The sequence below is a fragment of the Chenopodium album genome, chromosome 10 (assembly GCF_948465745.1).
Source record: "Chenopodium album chromosome 10, dcCheAlbu1.1, whole genome shotgun sequence".
In the NCBI taxonomy this organism is placed as follows: Eukaryota; Viridiplantae; Streptophyta; class Magnoliopsida; order Caryophyllales; family Amaranthaceae; genus Chenopodium; species Chenopodium album.
This window is the reverse complement of record NC_137843.1, coordinates 59,937,093-59,953,160: the sequence shown is the minus strand read 5'-3', so window position 1 is coordinate 59,953,160 and position 16,068 is coordinate 59,937,093. Positions and strand designations below refer to the sequence as shown.

The 16,068-nt window shown below is 35.5% G+C and overlaps 1 protein-coding gene, 9 non-coding genes and 1 pseudogene across 10 annotated transcripts; 10 read left to right on the top strand and 1 right to left on the bottom strand.

Annotated features, from left to right (window-relative positions):
* Nucleotides 1-1,906: 1,906 nt before the first annotated feature.
* LOC145565945 (small nucleolar RNA R11/Z151) lies at nucleotides 1,907-1,995 on the top strand. Its single transcript, XR_014095294.1, has one exon. It is a non-coding gene; the product is annotated as a small nucleolar RNA R11/Z151 (small nucleolar RNA).
* Nucleotides 1,996-2,134: 139 nt separating this feature from the next.
* On the top strand, nucleotides 2,135-2,248 carry LOC145565946 (small nucleolar RNA Z152/R70/R12). Its single transcript, XR_014095295.1, has one exon. It is a non-coding gene; the product is annotated as a small nucleolar RNA Z152/R70/R12 (small nucleolar RNA).
* Nucleotides 2,249-2,358: 110 nt separating this feature from the next.
* Nucleotides 2,359-2,495, top strand: LOC145565949 (small nucleolar RNA snoR80). Its single transcript, XR_014095298.1, has one exon. It is a non-coding gene; the product is annotated as a small nucleolar RNA snoR80 (small nucleolar RNA).
* A 94-nt stretch (nucleotides 2,496-2,589) lies between these two features.
* Nucleotides 2,590-2,675, top strand: LOC145565937 (small nucleolar RNA Z157/R69/R10). Its single transcript, XR_014095287.1, has one exon. It is a non-coding gene; the product is annotated as a small nucleolar RNA Z157/R69/R10 (small nucleolar RNA).
* Nucleotides 2,676-2,815: 140 nt separating this feature from the next.
* Nucleotides 2,816-2,899, top strand: LOC145565939 (small nucleolar RNA Z157/R69/R10). Its single transcript, XR_014095289.1, has one exon. It is a non-coding gene; the product is annotated as a small nucleolar RNA Z157/R69/R10 (small nucleolar RNA).
* Nucleotides 2,900-2,979: 80 nt separating this feature from the next.
* Nucleotides 2,980-3,064, top strand: LOC145565936 (small nucleolar RNA Z157/R69/R10). Its single transcript, XR_014095286.1, has one exon. It is a non-coding gene; the product is annotated as a small nucleolar RNA Z157/R69/R10 (small nucleolar RNA).
* A 74-nt stretch (nucleotides 3,065-3,138) lies between these two features.
* LOC145565944 (small nucleolar RNA R11/Z151) lies at nucleotides 3,139-3,224 on the top strand. The gene has a single exon (XR_014095293.1). It is a non-coding gene; the product is annotated as a small nucleolar RNA R11/Z151 (small nucleolar RNA).
* Nucleotides 3,225-3,282: 58 nt separating this feature from the next.
* LOC145565947 (small nucleolar RNA Z152/R70/R12) lies at nucleotides 3,283-3,390 on the top strand. The gene has a single exon (XR_014095296.1). It is a non-coding gene; the product is annotated as a small nucleolar RNA Z152/R70/R12 (small nucleolar RNA).
* A 61-nt stretch (nucleotides 3,391-3,451) lies between these two features.
* On the top strand, nucleotides 3,452-3,585 carry LOC145565951 (small nucleolar RNA snoR80). The gene has a single exon (XR_014095300.1). It is a non-coding gene; the product is annotated as a small nucleolar RNA snoR80 (small nucleolar RNA).
* A 2,464-nt stretch (nucleotides 3,586-6,049) lies between these two features.
* LOC145564404 (septum site-determining protein minD homolog, chloroplastic pseudogene) lies at nucleotides 6,050-7,450 on the top strand (annotated as a pseudogene).
* A 2,409-nt stretch (nucleotides 7,451-9,859) lies between these two features.
* On the bottom strand, nucleotides 9,860-14,543 carry LOC145564403 (U-box domain-containing protein 35-like). Its single transcript, XM_081624711.1, has 11 exons — nucleotides 14,369-14,543; nucleotides 14,113-14,234; nucleotides 13,737-13,858; nucleotides 13,432-13,643; nucleotides 13,239-13,274; nucleotides 12,466-13,151; nucleotides 12,301-12,387; nucleotides 11,992-12,108; nucleotides 11,677-11,934; nucleotides 10,796-11,554; nucleotides 9,860-10,316 (listed from the first exon to the last, which is right to left on the bottom strand). Exons 1-11 carry the CDS (start codon nucleotides 14,541-14,543, stop codon nucleotides 10,128-10,130), a joined length of 2,763 nt encoding a protein of 920 aa, XP_081480837.1. The 3' UTR covers nucleotides 9,860-10,127.
* Between the last annotated feature and the right edge of the window lie 1,525 nt (nucleotides 14,544-16,068).

Below are 16,068 nucleotides of genomic sequence, written 5' to 3'. Positions count from 1 at the left end.
TCTAGTTGGATAGAGGACAAATTATAATGAAATTTGTCACTTGTATTATCTTATAATTTTAAAAGTATCAAAATACAAATTAATTGAGTTATTAAAGTCTTTAAAGTGGAGATAGTGACCATTAGTCTATCGATATGTTAAATTCAAATGCGATTAGACTTTTATTTTATTTTTTCATTTCAATTACTTGATTTGGAATCACAGTATGCGTTGCGAATTTTGATATACCAGCACATGTAAAATCAATCTATTGTTATTATGTGCACAAGCATTGTTGATGAAACATGGTATGCAATGATTATGATATTTTATTTTAAGATAGTGTTTTTGTATAAATATAAACAATATGATAAGATAATTGTTAAGGATACTAGATATCATATGGGATGTGAATGCTAGTGTGGAACATAATTGTGGATGTTGATGTGTTGCATATGTCAATTCAATGGTAGTTGCAATGAAAACAATAAGTCAAAATTTCAAAGTTAATTTATTTAGTCTTTTAAATCACTCTTAAGGAAATATAATTGTATAAGAAGTTTTTAACTATTTAAGATTTGAATTGTTAAACGAAAAAAAAAAAAAAAAAAGGTTTAAGGTTGTTGGAAGAAGGAAACACTAGCAACTCAGGTTGTTGAAAGGACGCCAACAATCTTGAATGAGATATTAAGGGTCAGTTCAATTCAGCTTTAATCAGTTTAGTTTACTTCCTAACTTTCTTCTCTCATAAAATATTCAGTTTAACTCAGTTCAGTTCAGCTCTAATCAGTTTAGTTTAATTTATTTCAGCTTAATTCAGTAAATCAGAACAGACTATAAGTCACGAACAACATTTTGATTATTTTTTTTTTCCTTAGTTTATTTTTCTTTGTCCATTTGCATTATTTTACACAATTCTAAAGTGCACAATTAAACATTAATGTTTATAGTTATATGCATGGTAACTATACACGAAATTAACAAGGCTCTATCTTTGTAAATTTACATAACAAACAATCGTAATTTAAAGTATAGGGAGATTATACATAATGACTCTCTACTATTGCGTTTTTCAAATTGTGCTCTCGCTTTTTAAAATATTACACATTATGTAGTAAACTACTAAACTATACTGTGACGTTGTTTTTATATAACCATTAAGGTCCAGTTTACTTCACCTTAAAAAATAATAATCAGTAAAAATAATTTAAGCTCAGCAAAAATAATTTCAGTTCAGTAAAAATAATTTAAATTCAGTAAAAATAATTTCAAATCAGTAAAAATCAGTAACTTTAATAAGAAAATATAACTGAGTATAAAAAAAAATAATTTCAATTTAGCAAAACTAATTTCAATTTAATAAAACTAATTTCAACTCAGTAATAATAATTTTAGTTTAGCAAAAATAAAATAAAGTGAACGGGGCCTAACATCACATAGATGATGTTCAATCAGTAGACTTTACAAATTACAGATACGTATTGAGGCCAGCGGATAAAGCCCAACACTAAAAATAGATGAAGTTCAACCTCAACCAAAACCCAAAACCCAAACCCATTGAATTATAGCCGCAATTCAAGTCAGCAAAACCCTAAATATTCTTCTATCATCCTCTACAAAACCCTAACCCCTCTTTTCAATTTCATCATTCCTCTCAATCTCTCTCCTCTCACTCCGCTCTTCTATCAAAAATCACCCCATTAATTCCCTGAATTAGGTTTCTGATACTCAACTTCGACGGAAAGGTTCAACCAAAAATGCAAATTCGTTGGAATTTTTAGCGTCGGAAAGTTTTTCAATTGCAGTATCTTCCTTTTGGTTGATAATGGTGGTAATCTTTCAAATACCCTTCTTTTTCTTTTTTAAAAAAATGTGAAAGACCCTCTTTTTTTTGTTCATTGAAATTTGTTTTTGCTTGATTTAATTTGGGCTAAATGATGATAATTTAAATTGAATCTTAGCGGATTTCAGTGAGATTATTAATCTATGATCTGATTGTTACACACACTGATGCCCTTTTGTACTAAATTAAATGTTTTAATTCTTAAACTAACCCTAAAAATGCAATCTTTAATTCTCAAAAAGCTTTTATATTTGATTATTTATATGAAATTTATTGTTTTATTCGTATTTAAGCCCTAGAAATGCAATATTTGATGCGATGATGAGATAAAAACACTGGAAGTGTAAATAGGCAGTGGACAAGATCTAATTTATTGGGTTTTGCCGTGAGCTTTAAAACAAACGACTTCTCCTTCCACTGAGCTCAAAATATCAAAATCTTATTAATTGATTTGAATTATTTTTACTTAATCTGTTTTCAAAATTATAAATTTGATTTCTTGAAATTAGCCCATTTGATTTTATGTTGCGCCCATTACCAATTCTGGGGGATACATTCAGTTCCTCTTGGCATAATGGCTCGGGCGACAAATCAATGTTAAACAATGTGGTATATCCTGATCATTGAATTTTTTAATTTGTGTCTCTTGATCCTGGAAACGCCACATATATTTCAATTTATCCTGTTTGTTTTGGGGTCGTATTTTGGTGATGACAATATTCATTGTTTTGTGTTACGTTGTCGAATGTTTTGTTGAATCTTATGTAGTGAAGTGCAGTGATGAAGCTTAAGTGTGGACTAGAGTTTCTGATCATTTGGTTGAAGACAAACCCTTGGCTGTCTGAGCACTCATTACAGTAATTACCGTTTTTTGTTCGAAACAATCACCATCAACATAGAAATAAGTAAATAACATACATTATTAGGGGGTTTTTTTGTTTGCAATGGTTTTTGCTTAGTAGAATATAATTGTGTTATTTGTTTCAAATTTAAAGGGTTACAGTGATGAAGCTAAGTGTGGACTAGAGTTTCTGACCTTTTGGTTGAAGACAAACCCTTGGCTGTCTGAGTACTCGTTACAGAATAAAATGTATAGTTGTGTTTGTTGATGTGTTTGTGATTGTGTGTTGTTCAGTTGAAGTCTAGTGTTTGTTTTTGGGTATGCAGTGATGAAGCTTAGTGTGGACTAGAGTTTCTGACCTTCGGGTTGAAGACAAAACCCTTGGCTGTCTGAGTAAACCCATCAGATTCGTGAATACGAGTATGTTTTTTTAGTGTAAATTGTTTGTGTTTGTATTATGTTTGTGGAGTGATTAGAGTTGATGATGATACTTAATATTATCTTAGCGGATTTCAGTGAGATCAATGATCTATGATCTGATTGTTACACACACTGAAGCTCTTATTTCTCACTGTAATTGTTGTGTTTGATTACAATTCTTGTTTATGTTTGTATGTATGTTGCTATGACGATATTGGAACACGGGAGTGTTCTTTGGGCAGTGGACAGGATCTATTGGTCTTGCCGTGAGCCTTTCTATTAACGACTTCTCCTTCCACCGAGCATAAAACTCAAATCTATAATTCATCATCTATTGCATTTTTGTGATTGTTAGTTTGCGTCCAAATACCAATTCCGTTGGATAAATTTCGTTCCTTATGGTGTAATGGCTCGGATGCTAAATAAATTAATGTGGTTTATCCTGATCAGTGGCTTGTTTACTTGTAGTGTCATATGATCCTGGAAAGGCCTTCATACATATCTTATTTTACGCATGTCAATTTTTTTGCTGTTTGTGCTGCTATGATGAATCTAAGTTTGGATAGAATTTTCTGACCTTTTGGCTGAAGACAACACATACTTGGCTGTGGTTCTGAGCAAGCACATATTGTGATTTTTCAGTTCTTGTTTTCAAACTTCATTGTTGCTAATTTTTTAAAGTGAAAGCTTTATTGCTTGGTGTTGAATATTATTGAAAATGCATGTTTCTGTTTCAGTCTATTAAACCAATATGATGTGCTGATAAATATTGAGATAAAGGGGTGATGAATCTCTATAATATTGCAAACGCAGCATCCCAATATATTGGGTTGCAATGAGCGTGGCTAAACCACACGAGATTTCTGACTTCTCTTAATGTTAACAATTGTCATCTCTCGTTAATATTTGTTAGTGTTTTGTAGGTTTTTACGTTCCAACTCTGATTTTTTGTATTTGAATATTTGTATTGGTTTTGTTAGTTGATCTATGTGGTGTGATATTCTTTTGTTTCATAATATCTTTTCATTTTGACTGTATACGTTTGCTTGCATAATACTTTGACATTAACTATCTTTTCCAAATGAATTCAGAGATAATTAGGGGTAGCTTGTTTTATGTTTGTACAATTCGGAGGTTGCAGTAAAAAAAAGTTGTTATACAAGGTGGAAGAATATTTGTGCTGTTTGTGCATAGGTTGTTAATGTTTATTGGTTGAGAATTACGTGAAGAAAATGTGAGAGCTGCTGAAGTTTAAGGCGGGATGTATTTTCGATGAGGATGAGTATCTTGTTGCTATTAAAGGATGGTGTGCTTCATGTATAGTTTACCTTGTAATTTTATTGATAAATTTTCTTTAGTTAACTTTGTAGTGTATAATTTTGTGAGCATTGTGAAGATTTGTTTACAAGATTTATTTTCTCTCAATGTATATTCGATTATTCAATACAATCTCATAATGTTCTGTAGTTTTTGTTGTTTGCCGTGTAATTTAGCTCATGTTGTATGAAGTGAAAATTTATTGACGTTGCAAGTTCAAGAGGAAGTGTAACTTCGAAATCAAACATCATCTTATGGAGGACCTTGTCATGTTTAAGTAGTGTCATTTAATCAACGTGAGAATCTTATAACTGGTTATCAAAGACTTGAGTTGCTACGAGCTCTACCTCAATGCATGCAATGAAGGACCAAAACTAATGGAATAAACGCACACGAATTGCTAATAATGGGTTGGACACTTGGACCAGAAGACTATGACAATTTGTAAAGTGTACTCAAGTTTTAATTAGGCAATTAACCATACTTGACCAATTGTATTACATTAAGAGCAAAGTCATGGTTGCCTAAGCCAATGGTGGTTATCAAATTTTTTATATTAGTTGGGTTGTCTTGATCATAAATATTTTCTCTATTTCATTTGTACTTTGTACTTTAAGTATCTTATGCACGTAAAACACTAAAAAGAATGTATACGTAGTATAAAAAAAACTATCGGCCAATTATAAGTTTATAACTAGACAAGTGGTGAACCCTAATCTTTCGCCCACTTTTTGCCTAATGTCATGCATGGCTTGGTCATAGCATTTGTGTCTCCAAAACTGGTTTTTTTTTTTCATCAACTCTCCTTATGCCCATTATAAAAGGACAACCATTAAGCGTGCTATATAATTATGGGTCTTTAAGGGGTATTTATGTGTAGATGGATGTAATTTTTTATTTTTTCATTTTTAACATGTTATATGTGGCATTAAGAGTTATGTATATAATTTCTCTTATTTTAATCAAGTTAAACAAAACATAGATGTATATGTAGAATGAGAACGTAAAAAATGTAGTCTTTGTAATGCAAATTACTCTTATCAACTTTCAAGTCACCTCTATTGACACAATATATTTTCAAATTTAAGAGAATAATGAAATAATATGAAATAGAGGCATTATTATCTTCTTTGTTGAACAAATAACATATACGGAGTACTCCGTATTACACTTACAAGTTACAACTCCACCGTATTCAAATTTGTCCATACAGTCTACTCTTTGTGTCTCTAATCTCATCTCACCCAAACCCAATTATCCATTTTGCCTTCTCTTTAAATTTGTCTCGTACTATTTTACTCAATAAGAGTTATACCTATTAACTTATACAAGACAAATTTTTGTCCATTTTTTTTTACTACCACCAATCCACCATAGTTTAAAAACATAACCGTAGTTTAATGAAGCAATCTTAGGACCTGTTCACTTTAGTTTAATTTCAGTTCATTCAATTCAGTTCAGTTCCTATTTTTTCTCTCTCATAAAATATTCAGGTCAGTTCAGCTTCAATTATTTCAGTTCAGTAAATGTGAATAGACGCTTTGACGCACAAACGGTTGTATTGTCTAAAATGTGATACGAGTAGGTCCTTCTATTTTGGACATACACATATTGTCCTAATTGTTATACCCAAATCGTATTATCTCGACCTTGTTCATATCAGCCGTTGTGCTTCTATCCCCAGAAATTTGGCCCAAAACTCACCTTCTTCAACCTTCCTTCTTTCCAACAAAAATGAGCTCACACCTGTAAATTTCCAACACCCAATTCACCTCCCATCTCCAATTCACCATAGCAATGCTATCCCTAAAACCTCCATTTTCCCCTCACTCTCTCTCTCCTTCCAACAACCCCTTCTTCTCCTTCAAACCCCTCCTTAAACCCTACTTTTCCCCACCTCAAAAACCCCATTTCACCTCCATTAAAGCACTTCTTCAATACAATCGTAAACCCCAACTGGCCGGAACCACCCCTAGAGTCGTCGTCATCACCTCCGGCAAAGGCGGCGTTGGAAAAACCACCACCACTGCTAACATCGGCATCTCCCTCGCTCGTCATGGATTCTCTGTTGTCGCCATTGATGCCGATGTTGGGCTTCGAAACCTCGATCTTCTTCTGGGTCTTGAGAATCGTGTGAATTACACTGCTTTAGAGGTTCTTAATGGCGATTGTCGTCTTGATCAAGCGTTGGTTAGGGATAAGAGGTGGTCCCATTTCGAGCTTCTTTGTATTTCTAAACCCAGATCGAAATTGCCATTAGGATTTGGCGGAAAAGCCCTAATTTGGCTTGTTGATGCCCTAAAACATCGAAATGAGGGATCCCCAGATTTTATTATAATTGATTGTCCTGCTGGAATTGATGCTGGGTTTATTACCGCAATTACGCCGGCGAATGAGGCGATTTTGGTTACGACACCGGATATTACGGCGTTGAGGGATGCTGATAGGGTTACTGGATTGTTGGAGTGTGATGGGATTAAGGACATTAAGATGATTGTTAATAGGGTTAGAACTGATATGATTCAAGGGGAAGATATGATGTCTGTTTTGGATGTTCAGGAGATGCTTGGGTTGGCGCTTCTGGGTGTAATTCCGGATGATACCGAGGTTATTCGGAGCACGAATCGAGGGTATCCTTTGGTTTTGAATAAGCCCCCGACATTGGCCGGATTGGCTTTCGAGCAAGCTGCTTGGAGGCTTGTGGAACAGGATAGTATGACCGCGGTGATGGTTGAGGAGGAGCCCAAGAAACGCGGCTTCTTTTCGTTCTTTGGAGGATGAAGTGAGGTTTGGACAATGTAGTTATAGGGATCATGTGGAGGAGGTCAATTGTTGGAGGTTGGATTATGAATTTGCTTTGAGAAGTTTTGTGTACAGATGCTAGGTACGGGATTTTTTAACTAAAAGTTTATTTTGGAATTCAATTTGCTGTCGTTTTTTCTCTATGAAGTAGCTAGAATATTGGAATGCAGCTTTGGATAATTGTATCATGAAAACTTTGTAACTTTTGTTGCATTAATTTGAATGGAATGTTGTGCATCGTTGAATCATTTTTCTTTATGTTGGAGAAGTTATTCTTAGTTGCTTTGCCTGTATATATTTTGATTATCATTATCTGCACAATGTAGTTAGCTGCGTAATCAACTTGTATGACTTATAGGCTGTTTGATTTACTTGTTTGTTGAGATAGATTAGTTTTTTTTTCTATTTTTATTTTGCTTTTATGTGAGTAGAAAGAAATGAAAGCCCTTAGTTGAGGGTTACTTTGTAGTTACCATTTATATTGTGCATATTTTGCGCAGTAGTACTTGTGGAGTGCTATAGTTGTGTTACGCGTTCATATGCATTTGGGACTGAGACCACTTTTTACACAATGAGAAAGCATTAGAGGGACATGATTGTTAATGTCTTAATGGATGTCTCACTGTTTTTTTGGTGTTATAGATACTGTAGATGACCTATTGGATGAAGTAGTTTTCTTGATATTTTGTGACATTACCTAAGTGCCTATTCCGAGGCTCTCTTGAGTAAAATCTTAAGTTCATTAGATTGATAGATTTTTGCAGCTCACCGCTGTGCTATTGTAACCTATTTTTTCTCCCTTGGTTATCATGGATTAATCTAGTGCAGCACTGCTCCCAATTTAACCTAGCACACCAATGACCAATGACAGAGGGGATTTAAAATAACATTTTCAAGGCGAAAGGGATATCTTGAAGATAGACTTTAGAGACCATGATTTGCCATAAGGGTCAAGGTTAAAATTCTGCAGGGGATAATATCAAAACTTAAAAAGACAAGTTTACCGAGTGATAGAAGCCACCCCTTAAGAGAGTTGGTGCCTGTAGAGGAAATATAAATTATAAAACCCCAGTACCTCAAGCAAAAAGCAAGGTCAAAATGGATTTGGGGAAAGAAAAGGCTTTATATTGCCTTTTATAATCTATCAAGGGAATTGTTGTCTATATGATGGATGGAGTGTGGTTTTCACTGATAGCTGATGTTGAGGTTGCTGGTGCTGATTATATTTTAGTGATCAGGATCTCAGGGAACCTCTGTTTCATTATTTACCTTGCAATTTCGTTCTGCTTCACTCTCAACCAGAACATACAAATTAAAAGATTATTTTTTAAATCCTGGATCTTGATTCTCTGTATATTCTGATTAAGATTAGGATAGATCTATTAGGATGGTACAGACATTACTTATTGGAAAGTGGTATGTAGATTCTTTTGGAAGACATTTACTGTAGAAGGAACTGTAGAAGTGGAGGAAATAAAGCATCATTTCCTGAAGGTCAAGCAATTTTGTCCAAAATGAAGATCTGTGGAAGGTATAAGATCCTCTTTCATTTCTCCAACCTTTATAATTATATTGTGTCTGGTTACTCTGGTATGAGAAGTGTACACCAATTATGTAGCTGGGAGTTTCAGTTAGTTTAATGAGGAACTTTGGGTTCTGGTTGCTAATTAGTTGGTTTTTCTACCTGTAAATTCAAAAAGAGCTGCTTTGATTTATGAATTTCACTTTAAGAGTTGTGTATTTTATTTTTTCTATAATAACGGTAAGGAAAAGGATGACAAGAAGCCAAGAAGGGTTGTGTTACCTTGTGTACTTAAGTGTGTTTTGGATGGCTATTTTTGGATTGTCTATATTGGGTACTTGGGCGGTTATTAAAATACTGTGCCTGTGGGCAGTACTCGGCGGATTACGCTGCTGGGTGTGAATTTTTTTTATGCAGATGAGAGTTACTAATCAAGTACAGAGTATGTCAGCATTCCAAGAGGCTGTAGTCTCGGATTATGCTCTGTTTCCCAAGGCTTTGTGGGTATCTTCTATAATATATAGAACTTCCGCTTCTTTGGTAAGGAAATGATTCTCATACATGAAGTATGTTTTGGCCTTTTGGGTGGTAGCAAGCCGAGTGGGGGGTTCAAGATTACTGATAAAAAGGAGGAACTCAGTGAATCTTGAGTGGTGATGGGATAATAAGATCAGAACATAATGGCTTTAAATCAAGCATTTTGAAGGACATACAATGTGAACTAATAAGTTTGATTTACATGCTCTACATTTTAAGTGACTATAAAATTGCTTCATGATGTCTTATGTTGTTCAAGAAGTCAGGATAGTTTGCTAAGTGCATTGATTTGCTTCCATGAGTTTTGTAAAGATGTTTACGGCCTTGTGTATGAGAAGAATATTAAACAGAGAGGCGAACAAATGAATCTACCAACATGTCTCACAATATTATGTTTATGTTAGATGATATTCTGCTTATTTTCTCCTCTATTTGTTTTGTCAAAATCATTGCACCACAATCCAAAGCATATTGGAAAAAACGAATTCACCCATGTCCTTACGAAGTTAGATCTTTGAAGTTAGAAAAAAAAGCTAGGATGAGAAAATAAACAACAGTGGGAGACATCTCATGAAACTCAACCCATTCCAGAATAACATGTAAATCCATTCATATCAACGTATATAAACCTATAATGTCATGCATGTTGATCCAAAAATGGAATAACTTTGATTTATCTTCTCATGAATGAATATATAATTACATTACATTAGAGAAAATGTAATAGTGCAATGTAGAAATTAATCAATCTTGCCCGTTCCAGGTCCTCTTGAAGGTTAGTAGTATTTGCTAAAGTTCCATGCATTCTATAACACTCTCTTCTACAAAACAAAGCCAAGCCTGTAGTATATGCAGCAAAGTGTCAGTTATCTTGTACGTTGTTTGGACTTCCATTGTTTAATAGCCTCAAGCAGAGCAGTGTTTGGCATTATAAACTTGTGAGGAAGTGGTTGATTTGTAGAGGGCGATGTATCATTTTCTGTCAGCCACTGCTCTATCGCCCTCCGGTCGTATGTGTATCCGTCGGCTGCCACATATGGGTCCTCCATTACATCCTGTTAGTAAAATCACAAGGATTTATTAACAATGAATCAATAATTTCAAGTTTAGTTTATGACTTCCTGCTTAAATTTGCTTTCTTAACAACCTTGGTTTTTAATGCTAGGTAACAAATTATTTTAAGAACTAAAAAATGTTGCATTCTGATATCCTATTATACTGGTTTGGGATCTTGAGGGACTCATAATGATCTGAGATTGTTCTGTAGTAGCTTCTATCAAGGATAAATTCCTTTCAATAGCTTAATTAATTCACTGTTGGCTAGTCTTTAGGGATCCAGATTCCAGATGTATGCCGCCTTGCCGTGAACAAAAGAGACGTATAGTCCATGTAAGTGGACTATTTGTTCATGTAAGAACCATGAAAACTTTACAATGTGTCTAGATTAAGGTGACCAGCAAAGATTCAATCTTTTAGTTCTGTCAAGTTAGGAAAGCAAATGAAATCTGACGAGAGAAAGGGATGACTGGCATACCTTGAGAATGGGGCAGATAAAGTGTACTGGTGTTGCTGTTTGGGCATTTGAAGCTGAATTGCGGGCACTGTCAGCCATTTCATTCATTCTCTCTAGGGCAGGAAGAACCTTATCTCTTAAATCAGGCCGATCTCTACCTCTAAGTTCAGAACACTGCAGTCCTAGTAACGCCAACTCAAGTGTTTCCTTCTCTGGCCATTCCCCAGCTTCTGGATCCAAGATTTCTATCAAATTGTCTTCATCAATTGCATCCTCGACCAAATAAGATATCCCAACTGCTGGTTTTGCTGTCAATAACTGTAAGATCACCACTCCCAAGGCATATATGTCTGACTTAGTTGAAACTCTTCCAGTCCTCTGATACTCAGGATCAATGTAGCAAAGTGTACCAACTGGGCTAGTTTCCTTGTATATGGTTTTCAGTGACATATCGGAGGGCTCTAAATTGATCATTGTGCCTAGACCAGCATCACCAATCTTGCTAACTAAGTTGTGGTCAAGCAAGATGTTTGCTGGTTTCAGGTCCCTGTGAATAATAGGTCTTGGCTTCGTGCTGTGAAGAAAGGCAAGAGCCCCTGCCACCTCATAGCAGATTCTGAACCTTTCATACCAAGGTAGAGAAGGCTTTCCATTCTTATGAAACAACACATCATCAAGGCTACCGTAGTCCATGTACTCGTATATAAGTGAACTCTCTTCTGGAACAGCTCCAAGGAGCAGCAGCAGGTGAGGGTGACGAATTGTGCTCAAGATTTCTAGCTGTTAAATTACCAATAGTAAATTGAAAATCATTATCTGATTAAACTAATGTCTTTCATCTTATTGTTGCACAATTATTTGTTGGTTTATTTCAAACACAATTATTAAACTAATTCTCATACCTCCTGAACGAATTGCTTGTTTGTGACACTATCTTTGGAGTGGAGGACCTTTACTGCCACAGTAGTGTGGTGCAACTTGCACTTGTAGACAATCCCAAATGCACCTGCCCCGATCTTAAACTCCTCTGACAAGGACGAAGTGGCTTCCACGATCTCTTCCCATGTAAACTTCTGATACTGAACGGCTGGACTTGCAAACAGCTCTTTGAGCCTGTTCTTGCTTTCCTCCTCTTGAGCAGCCTTACTGTCAGATCTGTTCTTGCTATTATTTCTTTCAGCTTTTACCCCTGTATCTATAGCTGCAAATTGTGCTGCTTTGGTTTTGTTCTTCTCAAGATTAGTGATCTCTTTACATTTTTCCTCTTTTAGTTTTAGTGCTTCCTCCAATCGCTCCTTGCTCATTTCTTGAAGCTGATCAAGTGGAAATTGGAACTACAAAGGTGAAATTACATAAGCAGGACATGGAGAATATATGGAAGTTCCTTATATCTATTGACATGAAGTTCAATTAGTGTGGCTTGTATATTATCTTCGAGCAAGCATTTTGAGATGTTCACATTAATCTGTAAGCATTTTGAAACAAAGGGAGTGGTTGAAATTACTTGACGTTGAATAAGAGCTTACCCGTTCATCAATAGAACTATTCTGAGTCAGTTCATACATTTTTTCAATATGCCTTAGTTCAATCCTCAGCTTTTCAAGTTCAGACATCTGCATACCAGGCTATAAGAAATCCATCATAGGAGCTAGATAATCATCTAATAAATAATTTATCAGTCATGAGATTACCTGGTTTGGAGAAGCACTTTGTTCAGAACCTGAAGGTATACCTAGAAAAGAAACTGAGGGTAGTGTACCAGCACTAGGGACTGGATGGGTGTCCACATAAGAACGTCCTGGTGGAGTCCCTGGGCGAGAGAGTGCTAAAGGTGTGCCTGCATAAGAACCTGTGGGCGGAGTACCAGCATAAGGGACTGCATGAGTGTCCAAATAAGGACCTCCTGGTGGAGTCCCTGGTCGAGAGAGTGCTAGAGGTGTGCCTGCATAGGGAGTTCCTACAGGAGAGACCACGGGGGGAGTGCCCCTATAATAACCTGTCGGGGGTGTTTCTGCATAAGAGACTGCAGGAGTATTCCCAACAAAAGAACCAGCAGGTGGAGTGTAAAGAAAAGATCTCGGAGGTGGAGTGCCTGTAGGTGACTGGGCATTAGGCTGGATCCCTGCGAATGAACTTCCAGGAGACGTTCGATCAGAGGCCCATGATCCAGAGTCTCCACTGCTAGAACTGTGACTCCGAATACTGGCACTCCCAACATATGAGTTTGTATCCTTGCAAAAATAATGCTTGAGTTCTATTGTTTCCCTTGCTAAAACTTTTGGTCCAGCAGCATTTCTTGGGAGATATTCGTGCTGTTTAGGTTGGGAAACAGAAGTGGAAGATTCTGAAGCAGGAGGGCCACTAGCTAAGCTTCCGTCTGTCAAAGTTGTCTGTATTAGATAACTTTAAAGTAGGCATGACATAATATTGTGTTTAAATAGACAAGCAACTCGTAAAAACTCACATTTTGGTGATGAAGGCCTGCTTTTCAATAGACGGCCTGCATCATAGCAAACGCCTTAGATTCAAAAACTGATTGTCTTCACATCAATATCGGAATATCCTTAGTTTTTAGAAATACTCGGATAATTGCAGAAGTAGTACATTTACTCACAACTTCAAAAAAATAGATAAGTTCATATTGTCTGCAGATTTACCTATTGTAAGTGAAGAAGAGCTAGAAGAACTATCAGTTGACGTGCTTGACAGATTACTTGTTTCATCCATGTATATCACATTCTGTTCTGAATCTGCAGGACGTATTTGCTGAAGCTTTCCGTCACCAATGACATAGACTGAACAAAAACCAGGAGCATTTTCTGAGATGACTTGTGATAGATCATCTCCCCTGATCATTGTCAGATTTTTCCTACAAAAAAGTTATTTTACTGAATGAGCTTATTCTAAGATGTGAAAACATCAACGAACCATGTAAGATACTTTCTCACTATCTCGTTAGTACATTGAAAAGATGCTTGTTGATGTAACTCCGATGACAAGATGTCTTATTGCTTTTCTAGTGATCTCCAATGAGAGTGCCATTGCAATATCATCTGACTCAACTACTACAATTTCTGATTTTACCTGCATTTAGCATAATAAGTTTTGTTAACTGAAATAACAGCTGAAGCAGAATATAGTAGGAAAAAAAAAATCAGTTGTAATCTGCAAATCAGTATATATACAAAATACTTCTCCATCATGAATCAGTAAAGATCAGTTAGTACATCTGTACATACAGTTTCAGTTTTAGTAAAAATCGCGTTAACAGAATAAGGATATACACTCTCCAATAATATTACTCTTCTATATAAGTTGTAGGAAGGAGAAAAAAAAACCTTTTGTGCTTTCAGAATTTTGTGGTATGGGAGAATTTTCCTCTGTTTCTTCCACTCAGTTTCCTGTCTATAACCATTTACAACTTCCTCTCGAACTTGTGATACAGGTAGCCAAGTTCCCACTGAAATCAATACTCAGAAAATTAGTCAGCAGGTGTAATATATCTGTAATCTGCATCATTTTATTTAGAAAAAGAAAGCCTCAGCATATTTGCAATTGTTTTTCAGATGTTTATCTCTAAGGACTTTTACTCACTTGGTGTAGGTACTAAAGTTATTTTTGGGTACACATATATGAGCTTGAAGGTAACATTTCCCTCTGGAAGGAATTTGTCGAGTGCCCACTTCAGAATATACTTGCTTTTTCGGCTTCCAGTCAGCGCGACTGCAACAAGGAGTTGTTCTTGATCAGCGGCTTTCATTTCTGCCATTTCTTGACAATAAGCAGCAAATGACTCTCTGCAATAACATGGTAAATCAACAAAGTTATTATTTTTTTTTATCTACATTGAAAATCAAATGCATGCTATGATATTGTTACAAGTTTTCATGTTTTAGGTTAGCTTTTGAATGTTGATTTCCTCCTTTCATATGGAAAGAAATCTATCAATTCTCCCCTTGTTTTGTATTAAAACTATTCCATCAACAACCAACTTCTCCTATGGGGCAATGGTGCAATTTTAGTCGAACCATGTCAGAGGGGGCGTGTCATGGCCTCAAGCATAGCCCTTGACTTCGTGCCAAATCGGCCATCCTAGGGACCTAACCCACAGCATGGCACGGCCATACATGTTCAACACTAAGTGTTTCATGACTCATTTTATAAACATTTTGACCATGTCGCGCCATGGGTCACCCGTGCTAGATTGCAGCCTAGGCATAGCAGATTTTAGCAGAGGCAGCCTTGTCAACATGACAAAAACCAAACAGTTGGGAAGAAAAATCCATGAATTGGATGATATACAAAGCAAGTCAAATTTCATATACATTATAATGCAGGCAACAGAAAAGTTGGTTAAAATCAAGAAAACTTACCAATTGCTGGAGTCCAACTATGTTTGATATCTGCAAAATCAAACAATGTATATCTATTTTTCTGAACTCTGAATACTAATAAAGGAGATTAATAGATTATCTCTGCTAAAACAAAAGAAAAACTCATGTCTCATGCCATTGAATTAGAACAAAAGGGACCCACCTTTGCACGTCTCTGTGTTTTGTTGGTGACAATACAAATGCTGGAGCATTCAAGGAACTAGTGTCTGATTAACGACTCTTTCATCATGAATTTTTTTTATTATTGCGTATTTTGACTGGCCTTGCCGCCTTATATGTAAAAGCTTTGCTAGGGGTCATTAGAGTTGCTACGTAATATGTTGACGGATTTTGATCTTGGGTTCTCAATGCAATAGTCATTACTCGATACCATCTCCCAATAGTTGAACACCGTTTGAAATTAATTAATATAAATTGAATGTCAAGAAAAAGTCTTCACCTTTTTTAATACTAAATTTTTTACATAAATCATATGATTAACAAGACATTACATTTTCATTCCATTCGAAATTAATAAATTTTAATTAAATGATTAGAAAAAGCTGTTTTATTATTATTATTTTTTTTTTCTAATATACTTGGTTAGATTTGTGGTTTAGTTTGTTACTGTACTATTTTTTTAAGATATGAATTTGCTTTTACAAATTTTGAAGTACGAAGTACAGTATGTATTAATAATAAGTTAGTTGCCTCACTAATTTTTTATTTTATTTATAATAATAAGTTAGTTGCCTCACTAATTTTTTATTTTAGGAACTGCTTTGACTTGAGCCTCCTAAAAGAACTAGGGGAGGTGACGAAAAAAAAAGGGGCAACGATTAAGTGCATATTCGATGTAGTTGCATGCACGTCCCTTATATTTATAAAACCTCAAAGAAATGAACAGGATGTTTGAGGTTG

Coding starts and splice junctions, on each gene's coding strand:
- LOC145564403 (XM_081624711.1), bottom strand. CDS start 14,543: ATGGCAGAAATGAAAGCCGCTGATCAAGAACAACTCCTTGTTGCAGTC. Junction 13,644..13,736: donor TCAACAAGCATCTTTTCAAT/GTACTAACGAGA, acceptor ACTTTTTTGTAG/GAAAAATCTGACAATGATCA. Junction 12,109..12,300: donor ATAGTTCTATTGATGAACGG/GTAAGCTCTTAT, acceptor TCACCTTTGTAG/TTCCAATTTCCACTTGATCA.